This window comes from Thermobia domestica, chromosome 13, assembly GCF_964235325.1.
Source record: "Thermobia domestica chromosome 13, izTheDome1.hap1.1, whole genome shotgun sequence".
NCBI lineage: Eukaryota > Metazoa > Arthropoda > Insecta > Zygentoma > Lepismatidae > Thermobia > Thermobia domestica.
The window spans coordinates 84,531,506-84,554,219 of NC_137466.1; the positions used below are offsets into that span (position 1 = coordinate 84,531,506).

The 22,714-nt window shown below is 35.6% G+C and overlaps 1 protein-coding gene across 3 annotated transcripts in view; it reads left to right on the top strand.

Annotated features, from left to right (window-relative positions):
- Nucleotides 1-22,714, top strand: part of LOC145668281 (condensin-2 complex subunit G2-like) — a 120,837-nt gene that overhangs the window by 78,597 nt on the left and 19,526 nt on the right. For 2 of the 3 annotated variants that reach the window (XM_081735993.1, XM_081735994.1), the window contains exons 12-14: nucleotides 1,527-1,769; nucleotides 8,547-8,717; nucleotides 15,365-15,546. In XM_081735993.1, coding sequence (XP_081592119.1) covers nucleotides 1,527-1,769; nucleotides 8,547-8,717; nucleotides 15,365-15,546 — 596 coding nt within the window. The remainder of the gene's footprint in view (nucleotides 1-1,526; nucleotides 1,770-8,546; nucleotides 8,718-15,364; nucleotides 15,547-22,714) is intronic. The other variant, XM_081735995.1, reaches the window with a different exon arrangement.

The following is a 22,714-nucleotide window of genomic DNA, read 5'->3' on the forward strand; positions in this document are numbered from 1 at the left end:
GCAACCCAGAATGCTCAGCGCAGGTATTACTATAATATGTCATATGACGCCACATCGTTATCACTTACCTAAGTCTAGGTAGTGGGACGTGATTGCATGCAGTGTGTTGTGTGGTCCGTATCAGATTCTGAAAGGAATGATCGAAAAAAACAGCGAATTTGTTTGGAAAACCAGCCCTAGAGGCGTATGAAATGTTGCAAATAGCATTCGATGATGTATATCATTGAGTCGCGCAACTATCTTCCATTGGTTCGTACATATCCGAGCTGGAAGCCTGTTCGTGGAGGATGGTCCTCGTCCTAAGTTAGAATATGGAGAAAATTGCCCAGATCATTGCACTTGTCAGAGCCAAACAACGACTATCTGTCAGTGAAATTCGTGTGAAATTAACATTCACATTGACTCATGACATCAAATCTTACCGGAATATCTAAGGTTGCGCCTGTATCGGTGATATTCGTGCCAAGGATTCTCGTAGAGGGCAAGAAGGTCACTGGGAGAAACAGCTTCTAACGATCAGATATTCTTGGACAGTATCATCAGAGAGGATGAATCGTGTGTTTATGGGTACGACCCGGGAAACCAGATGATGTCCCTGTGACCCAAGAGACCAGGCAAGTTTGACCCCGGATTAAAATGCTACTGATGTTCAGGATCGTACATTACGAATTTGAAGGTGATGCAAAGTCACTGGGTTTAACGAAGTTAAGAGGTTAGTGTAGGCACACGATGAGCACAGAACATATAGAAATAAAATTTTCACTAAATATGAAATTTTTGTCAATACTATTGCGAAATATGAAAATTTAAAACACATAATTTCGATTCGACATTCTATGAAACGTTAAGATCCTTATTGCCATTGCCGTACGAAGCATGGCTTAAAATATGAAAGCTCATATTTTTCTCTCTTTAGTAATAACTTAATTAATTTTACAGTAAAACTATAAGCTAGAACGAAAATTATGTGAAGATTGTCATCAGATTTACGTATCTACAAAATTTGAGAGCGTGGTTAGTATGGACGTGCGTAAATTTAAGTTGGAAGATTTGACCCGAAAAGTAACAAACAAAAAAGTAATGTAATAAAAACATTGTAAAAATGCACACAGGGTCCCATTATATGTCGCTAGAGTTATTTTTCCAGTTGTTTATGCTGCAAATTTCTGTACGGTTATTTTCTGCATACCAGTCACCTATGTCTAGTATATTTCCCTCCGGAAACTACCATGAAATCTGCTATTCACTCTTCCGTCTAAACATATAAGATGACAGTTTCTAAAAACACAATCGTGTTCTTCTTTCATTTTTCCTTTTTTCCTCTTTCTCTTTATTCTCTGACGAGGAGCACGTAATGAAAGCAATTTCTTTTTCACAATGACCGAGTCATTTCGAAACATAATTAATTATTGGAATAACTAAATACCAATTCTATTAAATGTACAAGAGCATAATAATAATAAATGTGTTTTAATTATTTAAGTAAATTATGAAATTAATATTTTTATATTTCGTTTTCTGTGCAGCATAGTGAAGAACTCAGTTCGTTATTATACGTTGCAAGTCTTCTTCAGCCGAATCAAGTGGGTACATTAGTGAGTATGTGTAACTCTGAATTAAAGTCAATGGCAGCTGATGCAAGTGACGACAGATGCTTGATATACATTTCGTGTATGTGTATGTGGAAACGAGCACCAGATATATTCGAACTTGTTTCTGAGTGGTTGGATGCTGCTTTTAGGTGTCATATTCAGGATTTCACGTTAAGAGTGAGTAAAAGAACTACAGTTAAAATTATGACTTCTATCATTTTACACTTGAGTGTTTATATAATATTTGAAGTGTTAAGGTTATAACAATTAAACTTCAGATGATGGTCTGAAATTGTTAAAGGAATCTTAATTCTCAATCATTTTTTTCTTTACGTGAAGGTTGGAGCAGGAATAATTAGACTATTTAAATTTGACACCGCGCTGACATATATGTAGGTGATACGGTAAAACACATCGCTAACAAGCGAAGGTCGAGAGAAAGAACTCACCTGCAGAGAAACGAAGCATGCCATTTGAAAGACCAATTCATGCTGATTACAAGCTAATAAAATTCTTGTACTGTTAAGAACTTTTCAAGATATCCAACAACACATGCACGATTGCTCTCCGAGCGACGTACCGTTATTATCAGTTTTGAACAATACCAACAAATGACGCTCATGGACGATGTCTGGAGCCACGTCTCGACCGTCAGAAGCTATAACATGACACACAACGTAAACAAATGCCAGTTTTGTGTCGATGTCAAAACGATTCACTTGCTGTTGTTATATACAAAGTTACAATATTGAGGTAGATGACAATCATACTTCGGTACGTTCAGACGTGTTTGCAAAAGTTGAGTAAGGCGATGATAGATTGTTTATTAACACAAACAGGGTTTTTCAGCAGAAAAATGGCAATCATCCGTTAACGTAGCTAATTTAATGGTTGATCTTGCGATAGTTTGGAAACATGAAAACGGATTCAAACAAGTCAATCGTATTACGCACGTACACACACACACACAAAGCGTTTGCTTGTCAAATATTCGACATCATATTGACTAAATTCGAATGCGAAGACAATATCCGAGAGACACTGGCGTTTTCAGACATTCAAACTTACGCGGATGGAAACGATGAACGATGAATGAAGCTGTCCGTGATCGCGTTAGTCGACCGCCGTCACGGCAAGGCGGAGGTTGACGAAGATCCCAATTATGAACCGTCACCTAGAAAATATCAACGAGATGCTTTCAAGTCGACAGATAAACAACTGCAAGACGTCATCAATTTCGTTTATTTGAAGAATGAAAAACGACGCGTTATTAAACAAGTCCGTAAATGGTATCCGTTTGTTCACAGCTGGAGAGATACCTATCGCTGGAAAGACCACGTTAAACTGGGTGGAGAACGCGAAAATATTTTGGCGAAACATATGGATGACACGTACCAAAACTTCTTGGAAACTGAACGCGCCGGAATTGACATACCTGACGTTGATATCCAGATATAGGCCCAAGTAAATGTAGCTAAATAAAACTTCAACTTGACATCAAGCCGCACTTTCGTTTACTCCTTCAAGAAACAATATGGTATTACCAGTAGAAAGATTACGGCATACATTTCAAAGGTAACTCATGATGACTAAGAAGAACTAGAGAACGAGAGCCGCGAGTTTGTAGAGAAAATGAAGGCGTTCATAGATGAGCAAAATATTACACCTGATAGAGTATTCAACGCTGATCAGTCCGGTTCCAAGTACGAGTTAACTGGTAATCGCTCATTAGCAAATGAAAACTTTTGAGATGTCATTAAAATTGTTCAAAGCAAGAATGCTTCAATGCATTCATTTACTATACTGCCTACAGTTACAATGACGGATTTTGCAAGAGAAGTGCTTGTAACTTTTCAAAAGAAGCAAAAGAAGTTTGGTAGTCAAGTATGGGAGTCTATGATAAAACCATCCAATTTGATATTCGACTCATCTACGAGCAGTATGATGAGGAAAGAAGGATGCCAGAAGTGTATAGCCGAAGTATTTTCTCCCATGGCGAAGCTTGTTGGTTTGAACTTACTAATGCTTGATCACTGGGGTCCATTCACAGACAAATTGTCCATTGCAAGTTGGATGACGGATGGCAAAGACGTAATGGTTGAGAATATATCAAAGAACTGCACACGAATTGTACAATCATTTGATCTGTTTGGACTCCGACCAATCAAAGATAATGACAGGAGATTTGTACATAGTATGAAACTTCTTCATCCGGACGTTATGATGTACAGTCTGCAGCAAAAAACCGACAACATGAGCATGTAAGTTTATAGTGAAACGATGAAGTCTTTTGCTCCAAAATAAGTATGCAGAAGAGGACGCTGAGGTTTCTCCTGGCGTGATTCGTGCCACTTAGACGTTATGTTGATTCCCTGCGCTGTTAGGCGTAGTTTCACAATAAACTTACATGCTCATGTTGCAGGTTTTTTGCTGCGGACTGTAGCAACGAAATAATCAAATAAAGTTCGTGTCCATGCTAATGAATCAGTTCCGATCACCGCGATACATTGGATTGTTTCAGTTTGCCTTCACAAAGCAGGTTACCGAACACATTATATACCTTTTGAATCAACGGTCGAATTTGCTTTAGCTTTGGTAATGCGAACTGTTCCCTTGATAGATGCAACGCAATTGCACATATAAAATGTTCATGGCGCAAGGAAGTCTTTTGCCTGTGTCATTTCTTCATAGAACAGTAGAACAACAGTCATCAATTTTCATCTCTAACCTATCATTATTGTAAACAGTGTAATGACTAATTTTAACTAACAAACCGGTTAGTTATTGCAAAACAGTTTTTTCTGTTACCTCCGGTAGATTTCAATTCGTACGCCAATATTCGTTGGCAATAATGTTGTACTTAACTCGTTTAAAGATGTATATACTCATTTTTTCATATAAACTTCCAACTTGAATCTCTCGAACAGTTCTCAATCGTACAGGATTTTATGAGCTTGTTGTAATGAGCATGAATTAGTCCTTCAAATGGCATGCTTAGTTTCTCTGCAGGCGAGTACTTTCTCCCGAACTTCTCTTGTAAGTAAAGGAGTTTAAAGGTAATCATACAGCTTTGGTCGGAAGAGTATCGAGATTTTGCTGGGAAAAGGTTCAAAAACTATTCTTTACTTTAACGTAGCTAGTTTTTCAACGATATTTTGACATTGGAATAATAATCATCGTAGGTATTCTGCCATTATTTGCGGGTCACTTGCGGCAACTAAGAAGCTTCCATACTCTATAACAGTCCAAGATCAAGAGTCCGTTGTTCGGGCAGCATTTTATTAAGTTCTGGGTTCGTTCCTTGGACGTCCCTGTTCGTTACGGAGCCATTCTATAACAACTCGTCCCTGCGAGGGAACGACATTTTATAACACATCGGGTTTACGCCTTGCGGGCAAACCGCTTCCATTATCAAGTGACCTCTGTAGGGCCTGCTCAGTTCCTCACTCCAGACAACATAGCCTTGCACTGTAATGCCTGCGAATTTGGAATGCATACTAGTTCCCTCCAGTTGTCACTCAGTGATACTGCCCTTAGCGCACGACCCTACTGTCTGCGGTCCATTTTCAGGAGGTACCGTCTGTAAGACGATCCAAGATGTAGTTATCGTGAATAGATGAAGTGATCGTCTACTCTCGCTTACTTGTTACACAACAAATATGCTGTGTAACAGCAAATTCTACATTTAACATGCTTCTTTTGGAAATATAAATCAAAGCACAAGTACGCTTAGTGCTTTATTATAAAGACTAACACATATAGGGTCCATCCTTAAAGTAGTAGGACTGAGTCAATTAAAAATAAGATATTGACAGAAATAACACTTACGGTTAATATTCTTCGAAATATGATCCTCCTACATCCACACACCGCTGCCAGCGGGATTTCCAGTTTTCATACGCTTCCTGGAAGGCGGAAACTGGAATGCTGTTCAGCTGCCTCGTCACGGCCTGTTGTAATGCTTCCACCGAGTGGTGATGATGCCCTTTCAGTGTGGTTTTGAGGCGGGGGAAGAGGAAAAAGTCTGGTGGGGTAAGGTCGGGACTGTAGGGTGGCTGAGGCAAGGTTGCAATGTTATGTTGGGCCAGATACGCCACCACTCGGAAGTCCTTTTGCGAACGTCCTTTTGCTCGCCTGTCAACACTAGCGGCACCAACTTTGCACAAATTTTCCTCATTTGCAATTGTTCGTGCACAATTTCGTGAACTTGGGTTTTAGCAATGCCAAGTTCATCGGCAATCATGCAGACAGTTAATCTTCGGTCACTGTCCAGCAAATTCTTCACTTTTGCATCATTTTCCTTCGTTTTGGAGCTCGAAGGTCGTCCTGGCCGTGCAGCGTCTTCAACTTCTCTCCCCTCCCTAAACAGCTTGTGCCACTCAAACACACTCGATCTTCCAATGGCGTTATCACCGTACGCCGTCTTGATCATTTCATGAGTCTCTTTCCCAGTTTTACCGAGCTTCACGCAAAATTTGATGACGTAACGCTGTTCCAAAAGATTGGCCATGACGCAGCGTGACGAGGGTCACTCGCAGAGGTTACGATGACGATCGATCTTAACCCTGCTATGGCTGGCAGCCGACTGGCGCTTCTTCCTGTCTTTCCTTAGACCCACCTCAACCAACAAGAGGTGGAGCAACCGCCGTCGGTCTGTAAAATGAAAAGAAAAAAAATCAGTCCTACTACTTTAAGGATGGACCTTGTACCTAAATGTTTACACAAAATACAAATATGGTAAATGTGGTACCTCTGTTGTTTGCTACTTTGTTTTTCATATAAAACGTAGAATAAGTGTTTAAAATATTAAAACTTTCGTTGATCCGGGCCTGATGCACACGTGACTATTCATACTACATGGTGGGTTCACATGACGTTGTACAGAATCGTTTGTTCGAAATGAATCCACTACATCCTCTAACTTAAAAGATTCGAGGCGTTTCATTTCACATTGAATTATAATGCAATCGCCGAACACCAAGATACAACATTTATAATCAACAATTTCGTACACGATGACTACATGAAAAAGTTCGTATTTTGGAGATTGTTATTAATTCACATCCACCTCAAGCCATCACTTATTACACACTTGTTGTCCGAGCCAAAGTTCATCTCTACCGCCCGCTCTTTGATCACGAGACAGGGCTTGTCATTCTAAACTTTAATACCAGGCTATCACGCACTGTTGAAATTCGATACAAAGTTCAGTTTTGAAATTGTACAGAAGTAATCGTCTTTAATGTATTTATGGAGTTTTTATCGTATGCGCTTTTGGTGTTTAGGCTACCATGATTAAATCATATCACTCTCAGATTTCTCTGATTCATTCTGTCAGATCACACACACACATACATACATATTACTCTTCACATACGGCGAGTCATCATCAACTTCTCTTCTTCCTTTTCTTCTATTAGTTCATCTGATACCATTAGGTGGCAGCATAATCGAAGAGCAAAATACACGTGGTGAACTAAATGCACTTGGATTACCACAGGTACGAAACGCAAAATTTGCGTTTAAGTAAAGGAATACAATTATACACAAATTTGGTTATGCACAAATTTGGAGTAGTTACAACTCTATATAGTCTTCCGCTAACCTCTTCGTCTTCACGTACGATTTTTCTGTTTTGATATCGTCCATCCATTGTAGCCTCTTTCATTCCCTCCCTCTCTTTTCTGCCCCCGACCCTCTAGCACGTCCCTTATGATATAGTTTCTTCTTATCCAATGTCTCAACTAGTTTCTCTTCCTCTTCTCAGTAATATCTAAAATTGTTATTTTCTTCTCCACTATTTCTAACATTCTCTCATTCGTTTTCCGCTTACTCAGCTAATTCTCTCCTAAGGAATGTTATACTATGCCTCGTAACAGCGCTGCACTCAGTTCCGTCAGCGAAGGTGGAAGAAGAGGATACCGGCTGGGGAGTCTTGAACTCTGGAACTAATCACAAGTGTTCAATAATATTGAGGTCTGGAGATTGGACTGGGCTAGGAAAATGTAGTTCTTCCCGATGTCCATGAGCTCCAGCAGTGGGAATTTTCATCATTGGTCGGAGGCAACAGCTTCACCATAGGATGCACGTGGTTACCTAAAATTTCCACATAATTACTGCATCCTCTAAGTGTAATCATAGGAGCCACTGAATACAGGAAAATACGGCCTGCAGAGCCGCCGGCAGTTTCACGGTAGGAAGGAGAGTTCAGATCATGAGCTGCTTTGATCGTCCACCATACATAAATACGGTCTTGTTGGAAATAAGGTGAAAGCGAACCCATCAGACCATTTTACGCGTTTCCAATCTTAACTGGTCCACTATGCATGTTCTCGGTACCTGTTTTCCCCTTCGTTGGCACTGAGCAGCAGTTTGGAAATTACAACTTGACTGTGAATATTCAGGTTATACAGCTCGCGTCCTACTGTGATTGTCGCAGTAGGTTGTTCCAGGTGCTGATTGAGTTTGCAATCATTTTAGCCGCATTCATTTTACGATTCTTGATGACAATCCGTGGTGGTCTATTACTGAGGCTTCTTTATTTATTATTACTCTTCGCTGATGTTTTGTCATGATCGTCACCACCTTAGACACCGTTCCTCACAGCGCACTTAACACTGGTCATCTCAGGTAATACACTTGCACCAACTAACCACATCCACAATTTGGCGTATTTGGAGCTCAGATAAGTCTCCTGTTTTGCATTAAAACCGTCTGTCTGCTTCAAGATAAGTTTCCTTTCTACTTCATCTGACATATTACAGACCGAACAGCTCTAACGACGGCCAGGCGCTGCACAACCATCATCGGAGTTTCCCCTCTCATACATCGTATGTGTTGCAAATTATAGGCGTTTTCTTTATTTTGTTAACCATATACAGTATATGTATGTATGTATTCCTAAGTACTCAGTGTTCATTTTTATTTGTAAGAGAAAATTAACTTTCTTTGCAGGCAGGTAGAAGAAGAACTATTGTGAAAATAATAGATAACCATGGACCAAAACCAATGCTTGCACTTAGATATCTGGATATTATATTTGGTCACCCAGTAAATAAAAGAGTGGTTTTGTTGAAAAATTACAACACTGTATTGGAACTGTGGACTGGAATGAGTCACGTTAAGGTGAGGTCTTTGTGTAATTGATCTTAATGTTTCACTTCTGTAGAGTTCGAAGTACATTGCAAACACGTAAAGCAAAGTTTACTAGAGGTCAATATTTAAAAACTTACGATAACATTAAAAGTGGTTTTTCGTTCGCTTCATATTATAAATACTGTAACGAAACAAACGTTTAGTGTTTTCGATGTATTACTGACTGCTTAGTTAATGTTCATGTTAATTTGGTATGACATCTGGAATAGGATTATAAATTTCTGTACTAAGCTATACCGTGAAAATGCAGTTCTTTTGTTTCCTAGCATCTTTTTATCCGCTATTTCATTATTAGTATTTGTTTTTCTTGATTTTGAAATTTATTTTAAAAATGCAAATTAACTAGATTTTACTTTCCAGTTAGAAACATAGTTGTATCTTAAATTTTGTCATACTAAAAGAATTTGTAAAATTTTTTTTAGAGAGCTATATGTATTTTCTTTTCCAGTACAGATTGTATTGCCAGTTATTAAAAAGATCCAACATAAATGTTAATACTCCACAAATACGAATTTTTTGGGTTTTATTATTACTTACTTCTTTCAATTTTAGTTATAATTAAGCCACATTGTAGCAGGCGGTTGATAAAATTAATAAGATAGTGGCCATTGGAGAGGCACGTCTGATTCTATAGTCGTCGAATCTTCTTCATTCGTATTGGTCCAAGCATAATATAAGATAAATTCCTAATTCAGAGGCGTAATTTCTTCACCAATCGAAATTTAATATTGAAAAATTCGCATGATTTTCGAAATTTCCCTTAGCAAAGCCTACGTTGAATTCTGAATGAGAGATTTTTTTTTATTTTAACAAATTCGGAATATTTTCATTAAATTTCTTCAGAGTTGTTTAATGTTTGAAATTTTGTCACAAAACACACAACATTAGCTGGTAACATTCTCTTTCTGACAATACTTACTTTAATTGTCCTGAGCGTTGTGTTAATTTTCAATATATTTCATTCTGAGAGTTTCAAAATTTATTCCTTATTACTACTATAATAAAAAATTTTATTAATATATTTCTTTTTCCATTGAAATATTTGAATGTAAATATAAGAGATAAACAAAATAACGAAATTATTTTCCAAATAAATGTAAATCGTTAGTTTGTGAATATTTATGCCACAAATAGTTTAATTAAAATAACATTCTAGTAGATAATTTAAATTTAATTTTCCAGGCTTTCCGTGCTCCTATATTTCAACGAAAACTCCTATATTTTTGTGGCATTGCTACTTCCCAGGGTTGGCAAAAACCATGTTTTTTATTGAACCCCCCCCTTTTTTTTTGTTTTGTTTAAATAACTTGCTCTATGTATTTATATCACTTATGGATAGAAAGAAGTTTGTTTCGCCGTGGGATTATTATGCAACAACCGGGTTATGCTGGAAGGGGTCACATAAGCTTAAAGCGGAATCCAAACCGCTTCTCGGCTTACATCCGAGAGAAATTGTCCTCCATTTGAACTTGAAATCGGGACTAAGTGGCCACAAATGCGATATGTCTGCCGACTCACTCACGAAGGACTCCTGATTAAAAAAAATACGTTGTACTGATCTTTACATACTTGTTAATATAATTGTCAAGAGTCATTTCAGAAGGACAAAAAGATAAACAGTTGCACAAGTGAACCATTATACAGAATTACATATGAACAATCTCAAAATACTGCAGAGTACAGAAGAATTAATTTAGTTCAAGTTAGTTCACGACGACTTTTATTAGTCCAAGTTAAAGAAATACAACGACTTAATTTGCATATCAGTAAGAAAAGTAAATAAAGATACAAATTATTTGAGTTCACTTTGGCTCTGACCCATTTATACTTAAATAGATACCAAAGATACTTCTGATTTCAATAAATGCCTCTCGTGGTGTTTGTTTAACCTCCCCCCCCCCCTCCCAAAAAAGTATACGGGATTTCGATGTATTTTATCTGTAGTAAACATTATTTAGAATTTTTCTTTGATTGCAATTGCATAACAATAATAACAAACTATAAAAGAATCACAGAAGAAACATTCATAAACTTATGTTTAAAAAATTGCTTTTGTAGTATAATCTCTTTGGGTAATGAATGGGGAATGTAGATCTGAATATAGTACGAATAATATGTGGGAGTGAATCGTGATAACCCACACATGTGTGTTCATCAAAATTTTAGGAACTCTTACACTTCTACGAACCTTTTTCTTTGTGTGTGTGTGTGTGTTTAAAGCAGTTTTTTGAAAAAACTAGCTGGCTTAAACCATGGTTTAAACCACCTTGGTTTAAACCATCCAACCCTGCTACTTCCACTTGTGAAAATAACCTTACAAAATAAGGTGTGGGTGGTTGAAGGGCATTTGTTCTTCACAGCAGGGTGGTTGAATGAAGACTCTTCTGTGTTTCGTCCTTTCCTGCTTATTATCTAAAGATAATTACACCAAACAATATATAGTTAGCGCTAGCGATTTTAAAGACTTATAAATAATTTATTTAGGTGAATACTTTTTGCACTAAGTGTAGGCAAATAATTGTAGAATATGTTACACATAGTCAAATCTTACCTTATGAACGCCAGCTGCAGAATGTTTACATTTTAGATTTAATTTACATTTTACTTAGGTCTTGGAGACGTATACTGACAAACTCTGATTTTCTGATGCAGATCCTTTTTAGATTCCTTATGGTCGTTGCTTAATACTGGTGAGCTACATACAAAAACATTAAGAAACTCGTACAAAATTTTGCAACGACATAATTACCCATTTAGTTATATTTACAGTAAAATGTATGTTCATATAACAATTGGGGGTCATTCCATGTCAAATCACCTAGAGCACTGTACTTCAATGTCTCAGATTCTCTTCAAATTTTTTTCATACATAAATACCAATGAAATTATGCTAAATTAATTTTTTCCGATTTTTTGGATGAGAAATAGGCCGGAGAGAAATTTTTGAAAAATGTGAACTTTGCTTCAATTTCACTTTCCGGCACTCAGCATCATGGAACTAAATTACCACAACTTCCTTATTTTTGAAGTTATTGGGCTCATCCAGGTGTCAAATGAAAGCTTAATTTTTGCTCTTTCACTAGATCCTAAATAACCTTGCAGAAAGTTAAACTGTCAAACATTAATGAGTATACAAAGCAAATTTTAGGGTTTTTTACAAATTGAGCCATTGCTCAAAAGTTATAACTAGGAAACTTTTCAAATTGTACATTCATCTTAACACGTACATGATATGGTTAAAAAATAAAGAGGGTGTTTTTTGTATTTTAGTAATTATTATTTTTTATGTACGAAAATATACAGTTTTAAGTTTTGTCACAAATTGTGTCATTGCTCGTAAGTTACAACTATGAAACTTTTTAAATTGAATCATCTTAGCACATACATGATATGGTTAAAAAATTAAAAGGGTGCTTTTGGTATTTTTGTATTTTACATGTATGGACATATACAGGTTTGTGTTACAAATTGTGTCATTGCTCATGAGTTACAACTATGAAACGTTTTAAATTGAATCACCTTAGCACATACATGATATGTTTTTTGCATGTATGGAAATATATACAGGTTCAAGTTTATTACAAATTGTGTCATTGCTCGTAAATTACAACTGTGAAACTCTTGAAACCTTTTTTATAGGATCATTTTAGCACATACATGATATGGTTTAAAAATAAAAAACAGTGCTTTTGGTATTTTTGCAATTATTATTTTTGTACGTCAGAGTGCAATTCATGAATCGCTCTGGGCCTTCTATATTCTACTGGCAAGAAAATGAAGACTTTTGTTGGATACCTTTTGAAAATATCATCTGGGAAGTTCCTGTTCCATCTGTTACAAGCCAGTCAGTCCGGGCTTACGCAACTGAAAGCAAAATTAAAAGAAGACATCATGTCATCAATGAAAAGAATGAGCTCTGAAATATAGGACACAATTTTGTATGTAAATCTATGTAATTCAAAGAAGTATTACTGGTATTATGTATGTTTATTGTTTTCATCTATGTATATTAGTCTATTATTTCTTATTCCTGTTGTTAGGGTTTGTAACAATCACTCAATCCCTAACATTGCTAGCCCTATATTTTCCATTCACAAAACCCCAAGATTATTACAAAAAGGATATCCCTTTTTGTTATTTAATCATACCTAGTAAATGCAAACTAATCCTATAAAAAGTTACAAAAGTTTCATAGTTGTAAGCGATAATACAATTGGGAAAAAGTTGAAAGTCATAGTTAAAGTATGAAAATATAATATTATGGTAATACCAAAACTACACATTACACCAGTTCTATTTTTAAGCATACCTAATATTTACTAAGATGATTATTTGAAAAAGTTTTAAAGTGTAACAATTGTCACATCAGAGTAGGGATGGACAAAATTTTCCGAAATCGGAAATTTCACTTTCCGGAATTTTTCCGAATTCCGGATTTTTCCGAACTCGGAATTTTTTCGAATTCCGAATTTTTTTTATTTTACTTTACGGAATCTGTAAAGTAAAAATTCCGGAATTGGCCATCACTACTTCAGAGAAAAGACATAACCTGTTAACAACTGTAAATCTGCATATTTCTGTACATTTAAAACTTAAATAATAATAATAATAATAATAATAATAATAATAATAATAATAATTGCAAAAATACCTAAAGCACCCTTTTCATGTTCTACCCATATCGTGTATGTGCAAAGATGATTCTATTTAAAAAGTTTCAAAAGTGTCATAGTTGTAACTTACGAACAATGACATAATTTGTAACAAAACTTAAAACTATATATTTCCGTACATGTAAAATATATATATATAAAAAATAATAATTACAAAAATACGAAAAACACCCTCTTTATTTTTTAACACCATACCATGTACGTGTTAAGCTGAATGAGCAGAAAAAGTTTTAAAAGTTTCTTAGTTGTAACTTTTGAGCAACGGCACAATTTGTTAAAAAAAAAGAAAAAGAAAAGCTTTGTATGCCCATTAATGTTTGACAGTGTAACTTTTTGCAAGGTTACTTAGGATCTACTGAAAGAGCAAAAATTAACTTTCATTTGACACCTGGATGAGCCCAATAACTTCAAAAATAAGAAAGTTATGGTAATTTAGTTCTATGATGCTGAGTGCCGGATATGGCGAATGCCCGGTGAACGTCATCTATCAGCGTGTGTAGTGCCAACAGTAAAATTCGGAGGTGGTAGTGTTAGGTGTGGTCGTGTTTTTCTTGGAGGGAGCTTGCACCCCTTGTTGTTTTGCGTGGCACTCTCACCACGCAGGCCTACATTGATGTTTTAAACACCTTCTTGCTTCCCATTGTTGAAGAGGAATTCGGGGATGGCGATTGCATCTTTCAACACAATCGAGCACCTGTTCATACTGCACTTCCTGTGGCGTAGTGGTTACAGGACCATAACATCCCTGTAATGGACTGGAGTGCACAGAGTCCTGACTTGAATCCTATAGAACACTTTTGAGATGTTTTGGAACGCCAACTTCGTGTTAGGCCTCACCGACCTACATCGATACCTCTCCTCAGTTCAGCACTCCGTGAAGAATGGGTTACCATTCCCCAAGAAACCTGCCAGCACCCGATTGAAAGTATGCCTGCGAGAGTGGAAGTTGTCAAGACTAAAGTGGGCCAACACCATATTGAATTCCAGCAGTACCGATGGAGGGCGCCACGAACTTGTAAGTCATTTTCAGCCAGGTGTCCGGATACTTTTGATCACATAGTAGATATATATTAGGGTGTCTACCAGTCAGGGAATTTCATTGTATGTCAGGGAAAAATCTTTCCCAGGCTGTGAGGGGTGAAGGAATGCCACTAAAATAGTCGTAAATTACAGGTATAATACTAAAGAAAAAAGAATGACAGAGTCAGGGAAAATTATAATTTTTCAGGGAATTTGATTATGCTTGCTTGGTAGACACCCTGGATACATATAGAAGATATAGAAGAAGAATACTTCGATAGAAGAAGAAATTTATTATTATTGATATCAAGTACATATCTTATTAAGAAGTTAGTGTGTGAGTAGATAACAGATGTAGTACCTATTTAGCTTTTAGTATTAGCTTGCCTTTATTTTCGTTTTAATAATTAATTTCGTGTACGACGCGACACTGAAAAAACTTACGCATCAGAATGTTTTATTATCAACACAATTGGTTACTCAGTTCTATCAGAGTTAAAACAATAAAAATGTCATTTATTTCCTTCATACTATGGAATAAAATAGCCTTATCCTGCTGAGGAAGAATAACCGAAGAAGAGTTGTCCGAAATAATATAAATTAATCTAAAGAACAAGTGTATAAAGTAAGCAGATATAGACCAATTGTTAAATTTTGATTCTACATATGTACGTTTTGCAAAGATGGTTGCGGTTGATATTAATCCACTGTGAGTCCAGTCTGGCAGAATATTTATGTTAGATATGCGAATCTCATGTTGTTAGGAACATTTTCGGACAATGTACTTCGCTGGAATGTATATTACTTGATGTGTCGTGACAGACCTAGAATATAGCAAGAAAATGTTTATAATGGAAGTATTTTAATAATGATTTGCTGTTCGTGAGATGCGAAGTTTCTGTAGTTTATTTATTTATTTTTCAGTCACTTGTTGAGCAGAGATTGGAATCGCGAGAACCCTTCGAACGTTCCATTTGCTCAGACGAATTCCTAAAACAATGCTTATTAAGATACTGCAAATTGACTATTTTGCTTCACAAAGACAAAGAAGACGAGGATTTCAATGCTATTGCCAATTATACCCAGTTGCTTGATTGGGCAGAAAGGTTAGTACGGAGTATTAAATGTAAAGTTCTAAAACAGTAAAATAGATGGTAACTTTGTTATTTCCGTAGAATAAAGCAAATTGTTTTTTTAAGTGTTTGTACACTTAGAAAGATAAGTCACGTAAACTCAAGAAATTTCAGACTCACGACTCAAAAATGCTGCTAAGGATTTCACAATGTTTCAGAGCCAGTCAGGCTCTATCGTCGGATGAAGAAATCAAAAGGAAGCTATAAATAGGAACATTACAATATTGGTAAAAGGTTTACCAATAAGAATATCAGAACTTTAAAATGAGATACAATGAAAACCACAAATGTTATTAAGCAATTAATAGCATTGTTTTCGAGATAATATTCAAATGTCCTTTGCTTCTTTCGGTGGAATGGATTCTAAAAGTTTAATTTTGGGCTACTTTTGCACACGTGGCACAGTAAATTCATAATAGTATGTTCAGTGTTCCCTTTCAGTTCACAAATTGTTAGTGGCTTACTGTCGTAGACTTAAAGATAACCCCATAATAATAATCCAGCGGAGAAAGATCACATGATCTGGGTGGTCAATTTACATCACCATTTCTCAATGGAACGCGGGGAACTTTTCTTGCAATGAGTCCAGAATAATCCATTCCACTCACCGAAACAGTGACTCATTAAAGAAAAAGGGTAGCAAGTGGAACTGGACATAGGCACTCAATATAGTAGTGAAATTTTTATTTTGTATACATTATTGCAAGGAGGGTTTGTGGTTGATTTCAGTTCATTATGAGTCCAACGCGGTAGATATTTGTAAGACGTGCAAATTTCATATTTTTTGGGACAATTTCTTAGTTATATTGTTTTCATGTTACCTCTTTTTAAACTTCTAATGTTCTTATTGGCAAACCCGGTGGCTCTTTCTTTTTTGTTGCAGGGTTACCATACTTTTGAAGTTTAACACGTGCACTGGATTTTCCATGTGTATATAATTTTTTCGAACTCTTGTCCAAACTTTAATTTAGTGTATATTTACTAAACAAATTATTAGAGCATTTCGTCACTTCATACAGCTGTCCAGTGTTTTTGAACGTTTTATTGCTACACATAACAGTAATAGTCCAAAGTTTTATAGCACTTTTATCAGTACACATAAGGAACGAATGTTGTTCACTTTCCTGCAAATAGAGGAATAACCAAATATATTTTAATTCAGTACATTTTAACAGTCTGTCTCAAGAAATCTTTACCTGTGATTGCACATGATAACAAGATATTTTTTCAACTTGTCAGATGATGAATTATGCCCAATAGCAGCGGTTCTCAACCTTTTTTTTTTTTTTTTTTTTTGACTGACGATACACTTTACTGAACATCCAGGGCATTGCAACACACTTGTTTGATATTTTTATTATAAATAATAAAATAACAATATATATTATAATAGTGAGACCAAATAGTTTTTACAATGACTCTATACAGCACTGAGCATTATTGCTACCGCTCGAGGTATTGACTGGTACAGTCTGTCTTGATTTTAACTAATTATTATTAAATTCTTCATAATTTTTAAATTCTAAAATTTCGCAACAGACCTTAGGGATTGCGTGACATACCAGTGTGTCGCGGCACATCGGTTGAGAAGGACAACACATTTTTTTTTTCCTTCGGTTCAGAGAGCTTACACACACACACCTCTTTCCACGACCGATCACAAAACAAACACCCCCAAACTAAAATGAAATAAAAACTTATTCCTTGGTGCATCTGTGGAATGCAAATAAAGAAGAAATGGAAAGTACGAGACGATGTGCGTCACATCCAGCCCTTCTTGCGATAACATTCTTTTCAGCTATTTAGATTAAGCTTGACCTTAACCTGAACATAAGTTAATGGGATCTGATAGAAACCTTTCGTGAAGTAAAAAAATCTAAATAAACGACATAGTTTCGATCTTGAAGTCCTGGTTTGAAAAAGTACAGATACAAGTAGGCAAATAAAATAGGCAATATAGTGAAACAGGCAAAATAAATTTTGTTTAAATTGAAGTAAAGACCACCCAAATGAACTTCAGAATGGTATTATATCTTTACTATTAAGAAATAGGCATTTTGCCCAACATCCGGTCTCTAGTTAACAACAAAGGAACGTGTGACCATATCGAAATCTGACTGGGTATCAAGGGAAGTGAAAAATAATACAGAGAATGCAAGCACAATTCACTTGAAATCGCAATAGACAAACTAGTACAGATAACTGTAATGAGAAGCAGTAGTGACATAGGTAGAAATACATAGAACTGAGAAGTGGTAATGAAAGTGGAGATAATGTGTGGAAAGTTGACAAAATGCTATAATAATAATAATAATAATAATAATAATAATAATAATAATAATAATAATAATAAAGAAATATAATTGTACTAATAACGATATAATGATGATGAAGCAACTAGCCTTCCCTGTATATCTAATTTCTAGTAAATGATCTTTTAATGCATCTGGTTCCGGTTCCAATTTCCGGCGGGGGAGCAATAAAATTTGGACTCATTACGATAATATAGATTCCACCTTAAACTGTAGGTTCACATCTCATATAGTCTTGGTGCTGAGAAGGGACGCTAAACTTAAAGAAATAACAAACAGCAAAGCAATTACGTTGCCATTGTTATTAACTTACCACTTTTATTCCATTACCTGGAATTTGTTTAACATCGTTATTTTTTCCAGCTTTTTTGTGTTTACTTTGTCACTTCTTTATTCTGTCTTTTTCTTCGTATTTTGCTACTTCTACCTGCTTCACCATTTCACATAACATCTGTTATTTATATATACTGTTTCCTATACAGTGATACTCTGTTGACTGTACCCACCCGCTTTCTCTTAACTTTTTTTCTAACTCGGATGACGTATCGTTAATCTTGAAAGTTAAATAGAAGAGAGAAGGTGTTTACCTCCCTCCTGCCTCCTTTGCGCATTTTCCAACAATGAAGGACAAGGTGTGGAAAAAATTTCCGTAAGGTTATCAAATTTACTTCCGATCAGAAACTGAATATTTCTTTTAGATCAGTTTTTCCCAACCTTTTTCAACTTGCGGCACAGTATGGGTGTAACTTGAATTCTCGCGGCACACTCATAGATATTATTTGTAAATATAAAATACCGTGTATTTTTTTCTGTGATTACTGATCTCCTTCCCACAGAGAAGAAAGCTCGATCACTGTTTTTTTCCCGTGGTAAATCATTATGCTTATTTTTCATTCTAATTTAAAAATAGAAAACAATTGCAATGAAATATTGGACACAGGTTTTTACAAATACGCTTTCTTTTTCGAAAACTGTATCCAACCTTTCACTAAGAAGGAAGCACTAAATAACGAACGAACAAATAAATCTCTTTTACTTTTAAAATACTTTTAAAATGTAGGTAATTTGTATGCATGTTTGCTTTGTCGAAAGGACTGAATGATATTTTAAAATTTCAAGTTACGAAATAGTCTGCAACAAGAAAGAAGCAATAATGGCCATAACAATGATAACAAATACTTTTTTCAGCATTAAAAATGTACAGAAAAGTAACACGGTATGAAACTTAAAATTGTAGATTCATAGTAATGTGAAATACGAATATTCATTTTTTCCTTATGACTTGCAATTTGATACCTATTAATAATTTTGTTTCGCTTTCCTCGCGGCACACCAACGGCTCATTCACGGCACACCGGTTGGGAAACGCTGCTTTAGATTAATGGTGGACACCTTTTTTTCTCTCGGAGAAACCCGAAGAATATAGAAAAGAGTTTACGGGGGCCAATATAATTTAATAAAAACAACAACGGTACATTTTACAGAATCCTGTAATAAATTATTTAAGTTCCTTATAATCTGCATTGATTCTCAGAAGTGATGTTAAATTCTCAGCTGTCTGTTACTTCTAATAATTCTCAGCTGTCTGTTACTTCTAATACTACTCTTTCAAAGTTACCCCGTTCTTCTTTGGGTCAATCCATCTGAAGTCCAAAAATGGGGAAAATGGTTGCTGGACCATCTCCGAAAATTATCGAAACTGGAGTGTGATGAACCTTGTATACTGTTCACGTTGCCGTATGTATAAGTGTTCCGGAATGGCGGCCATCTTCCTTGTCGGTGGAGTGCTTTTTTTTTTTAAGAGTTTTCGTAAACTACAGTTGCTCAGAACATACATATCAGACGAACTCCGAACAAAAACGAATGTTTAGAGGAGAGACTGAAGTAAACGGAGAATATATACTCTTGTTTCTAAATAAATATGCAGGGTTGCAAACAATACAAGAAATCGCTAGGAAAAGTATAGAAAATTACACTTTTAAAGGGGCTCTATTTTGGAATGGCTTAAAGTGGGGATTCATAAGTTTTGTGCTGAATACTATTGCATGTAAAGAGTCTTTAGAAATATCTACACGTATGATACTACTGGCACCATAGATTTATGGGGGTCCGAAAATTGAAGTTCGTGATTTTGATGCCATGTTTGGGGCGTAATATCTCAGGAGGACAAAGTGCTAAAAATTGCTGCTTAGGCCACAAAGAAAATCTGTATGTGAATAACCTTTTGCAAAAAAATCATGACTGATATTACATGGAGAAAATAGTGAGGACATGTTAGAAACGCGAAGAAAGCACGCGCGTGACGATGGTCGTAGCCCGGAAAAATTTAAATGTTTTGATATATTTCGTGCTAGATCTCAAAGACTACGCATGGTTCAGCAATGGACATTTCCTTTTTGACCAAAGGTTGTAATTTAAAGACACCATCGTGTAGAACTAGTCTTCAATATACCACATACCAAAAATCTCAGAAAAATATTTCTTCGTTACGGAGATACAACGCTTCAAACAAGGGAAAAATGATCTACTTACGTCACGGCAGCACAAACAAGGGTTTTGGCGTGACGTCACAAGTCCATATCACTCTGTGAATTACATTGGAAGTTTCAGGGAATCTTTTCATATTACAGTTTTTTACTGCAAACTACAAATAAATTTATTAGAATAGCGAAAGGAAAAATAGCAAAATAAGTAATACACTTAACGTGTTAATAAGACCTATTTTCCTAGTTTGAAATACATTAGTGGTCATTTGTAATGTTCTATCATTATAAATAATTTAGATACTTATACACTTAAACTGAATTACTTTACTATTGTATTATCCCAAAAAAAAACATTAGAGTGTAAGCACTATATCAGTTCATGCGCAGATTGAGAATATCTAGGCCATCATATAGCTTTTCTTTATTTTGAAGATTTGTCGTGAATCTCCATGCTGTTATGCTACGGCTACAAATAAGCACTTTCTGTACCAGAAAACTCTTAATCCCTTTTAAAATATTCATATCCTATTACATCCTTTCATTTTTCTATTATTTACTCTGTATATTAGCAATTAGTCACCATAATAATATAATTTCATACATGGGACTTCATAATTTTATTTTTGATTTAACTTATTTATGAGCCAGACTCCTATTTCCAATCGCCTTGACTATCTGGCGTCCAGGATTTTTCGAACCTGAACAAGAGGAATATTGACAGAAATTCATTATGTGTTACTTATATTTGTTACTCTGAAACTTCAGTTTTTTGTTTTCAATAAACTCACACGAAATAATGTTCTAAGTATACAAACATGAGTTTATTTATAATCTTTCTCCCCTTCAGATAGGTACGTATCCACGGGAAGCAGCCCCCCTAAATTTTTACTGCCCCCTAAAATTTTCAAGGTAGGCTTGCAGATAAACTATAACATGGTGATGAACTTGTATAATATGGTTGGATTAGCCCCCTAAATTCTACTGTTCCCCTACATTTTTAGGGTGGCTATAAGCCTGCCCTCATCTCTGAGATGATTAATGTTTGGCATATGGTGGTACATTTGCAAAAGATATATCGTGAAAGTGTGTTCTGAGGTCCACAAGTAATAATAATAATAATAATAATAATAATAATAATAATAATAATAAAGGTCATAAAAGCAAACGTTTGAAGAATTCAGCCTTTGATTAGTTTCGTCCAGTAGATTGATTTCTCTTATATTGTTTCACTCACTGGAACAGAATATTGTGTTCGTTACTCGTCATATCACAAACATTCATTATCAAAGGACACAGAGGATCAATAGTGGAGCTCTCACCTCTAGTGTGAGGGGTACCTGCTTCGAATTCAAGCCATATGGATTTGTGGAGGACAACATTCCCGATTCCCAACGGAAGATCATGGGATTCGGTTCCCACGTTAAACTGTAGGTCCTCGTCTCATATAGCCTCACTACTGAGGGACACTGAACTCCAATCAAATCCAGATCAAAATTCGGATTGAAGTTCCAGTTTAATCAAAAATAATTTGAAAATTCCATATGTTCTTACGTCCCGTAGATACAATGTTAAAATGGCATTACCCATATCTTCTTCTAATAATACCGGTATAAAGAAATCACTACCTGGTTGCAAGAATTATTATACCGATGCTTCTCTTCCCCAGAAGTATACGAAGCAATCTGCCAAGATGTAAGTCGTGTATAGTATGATCAAATGAAAAAAAAATGCAAGTTACTATCAATGGACACATGAGGAATGGACCATATATCATGAAACGCCCTTGTAGCCATCCCAACGTAAAGTTTTATTATTTGAAATGGCGTCAAACTTGAGAAAATAAACAGTACAAATAATCTACTTGAGAATTATTTGATAGATTTTCTACTGCTGTGACTTGTTAGGTTCCTCAAACTAACACTCCATTATTGCATTCTACGCACAATATCATTGATTAAAACACTTCCTCTAGTTTTCTCATAATACACTAATTGGAATTTCTATAGGATTTAATTCAACATAACATTCTTATAATTACTAGACATTGTGATTACTAAAAGAATTTCTTTGTCCACTTCGTAGATCTGTAAAACAATAAATGATATGTAAAACAACAAGTGATCTGTAAAACAATAAATGATCTGTAAAACAATAAATATCTAAATTAAATCACTGGCAAGTTAACGTCGAAAATTTAAAAAAAAACAAAACTATCGGTACCTCTTTAATTCCGTGTTGAATAAACCTGTGGTTTATCTTCGAGCAGTAGACTTCATATTTGGCGTTCCAAATGACAGTTGGTAATACCCCTCCCCCCCCATCTCTTGTCCATGTTGCATTCGT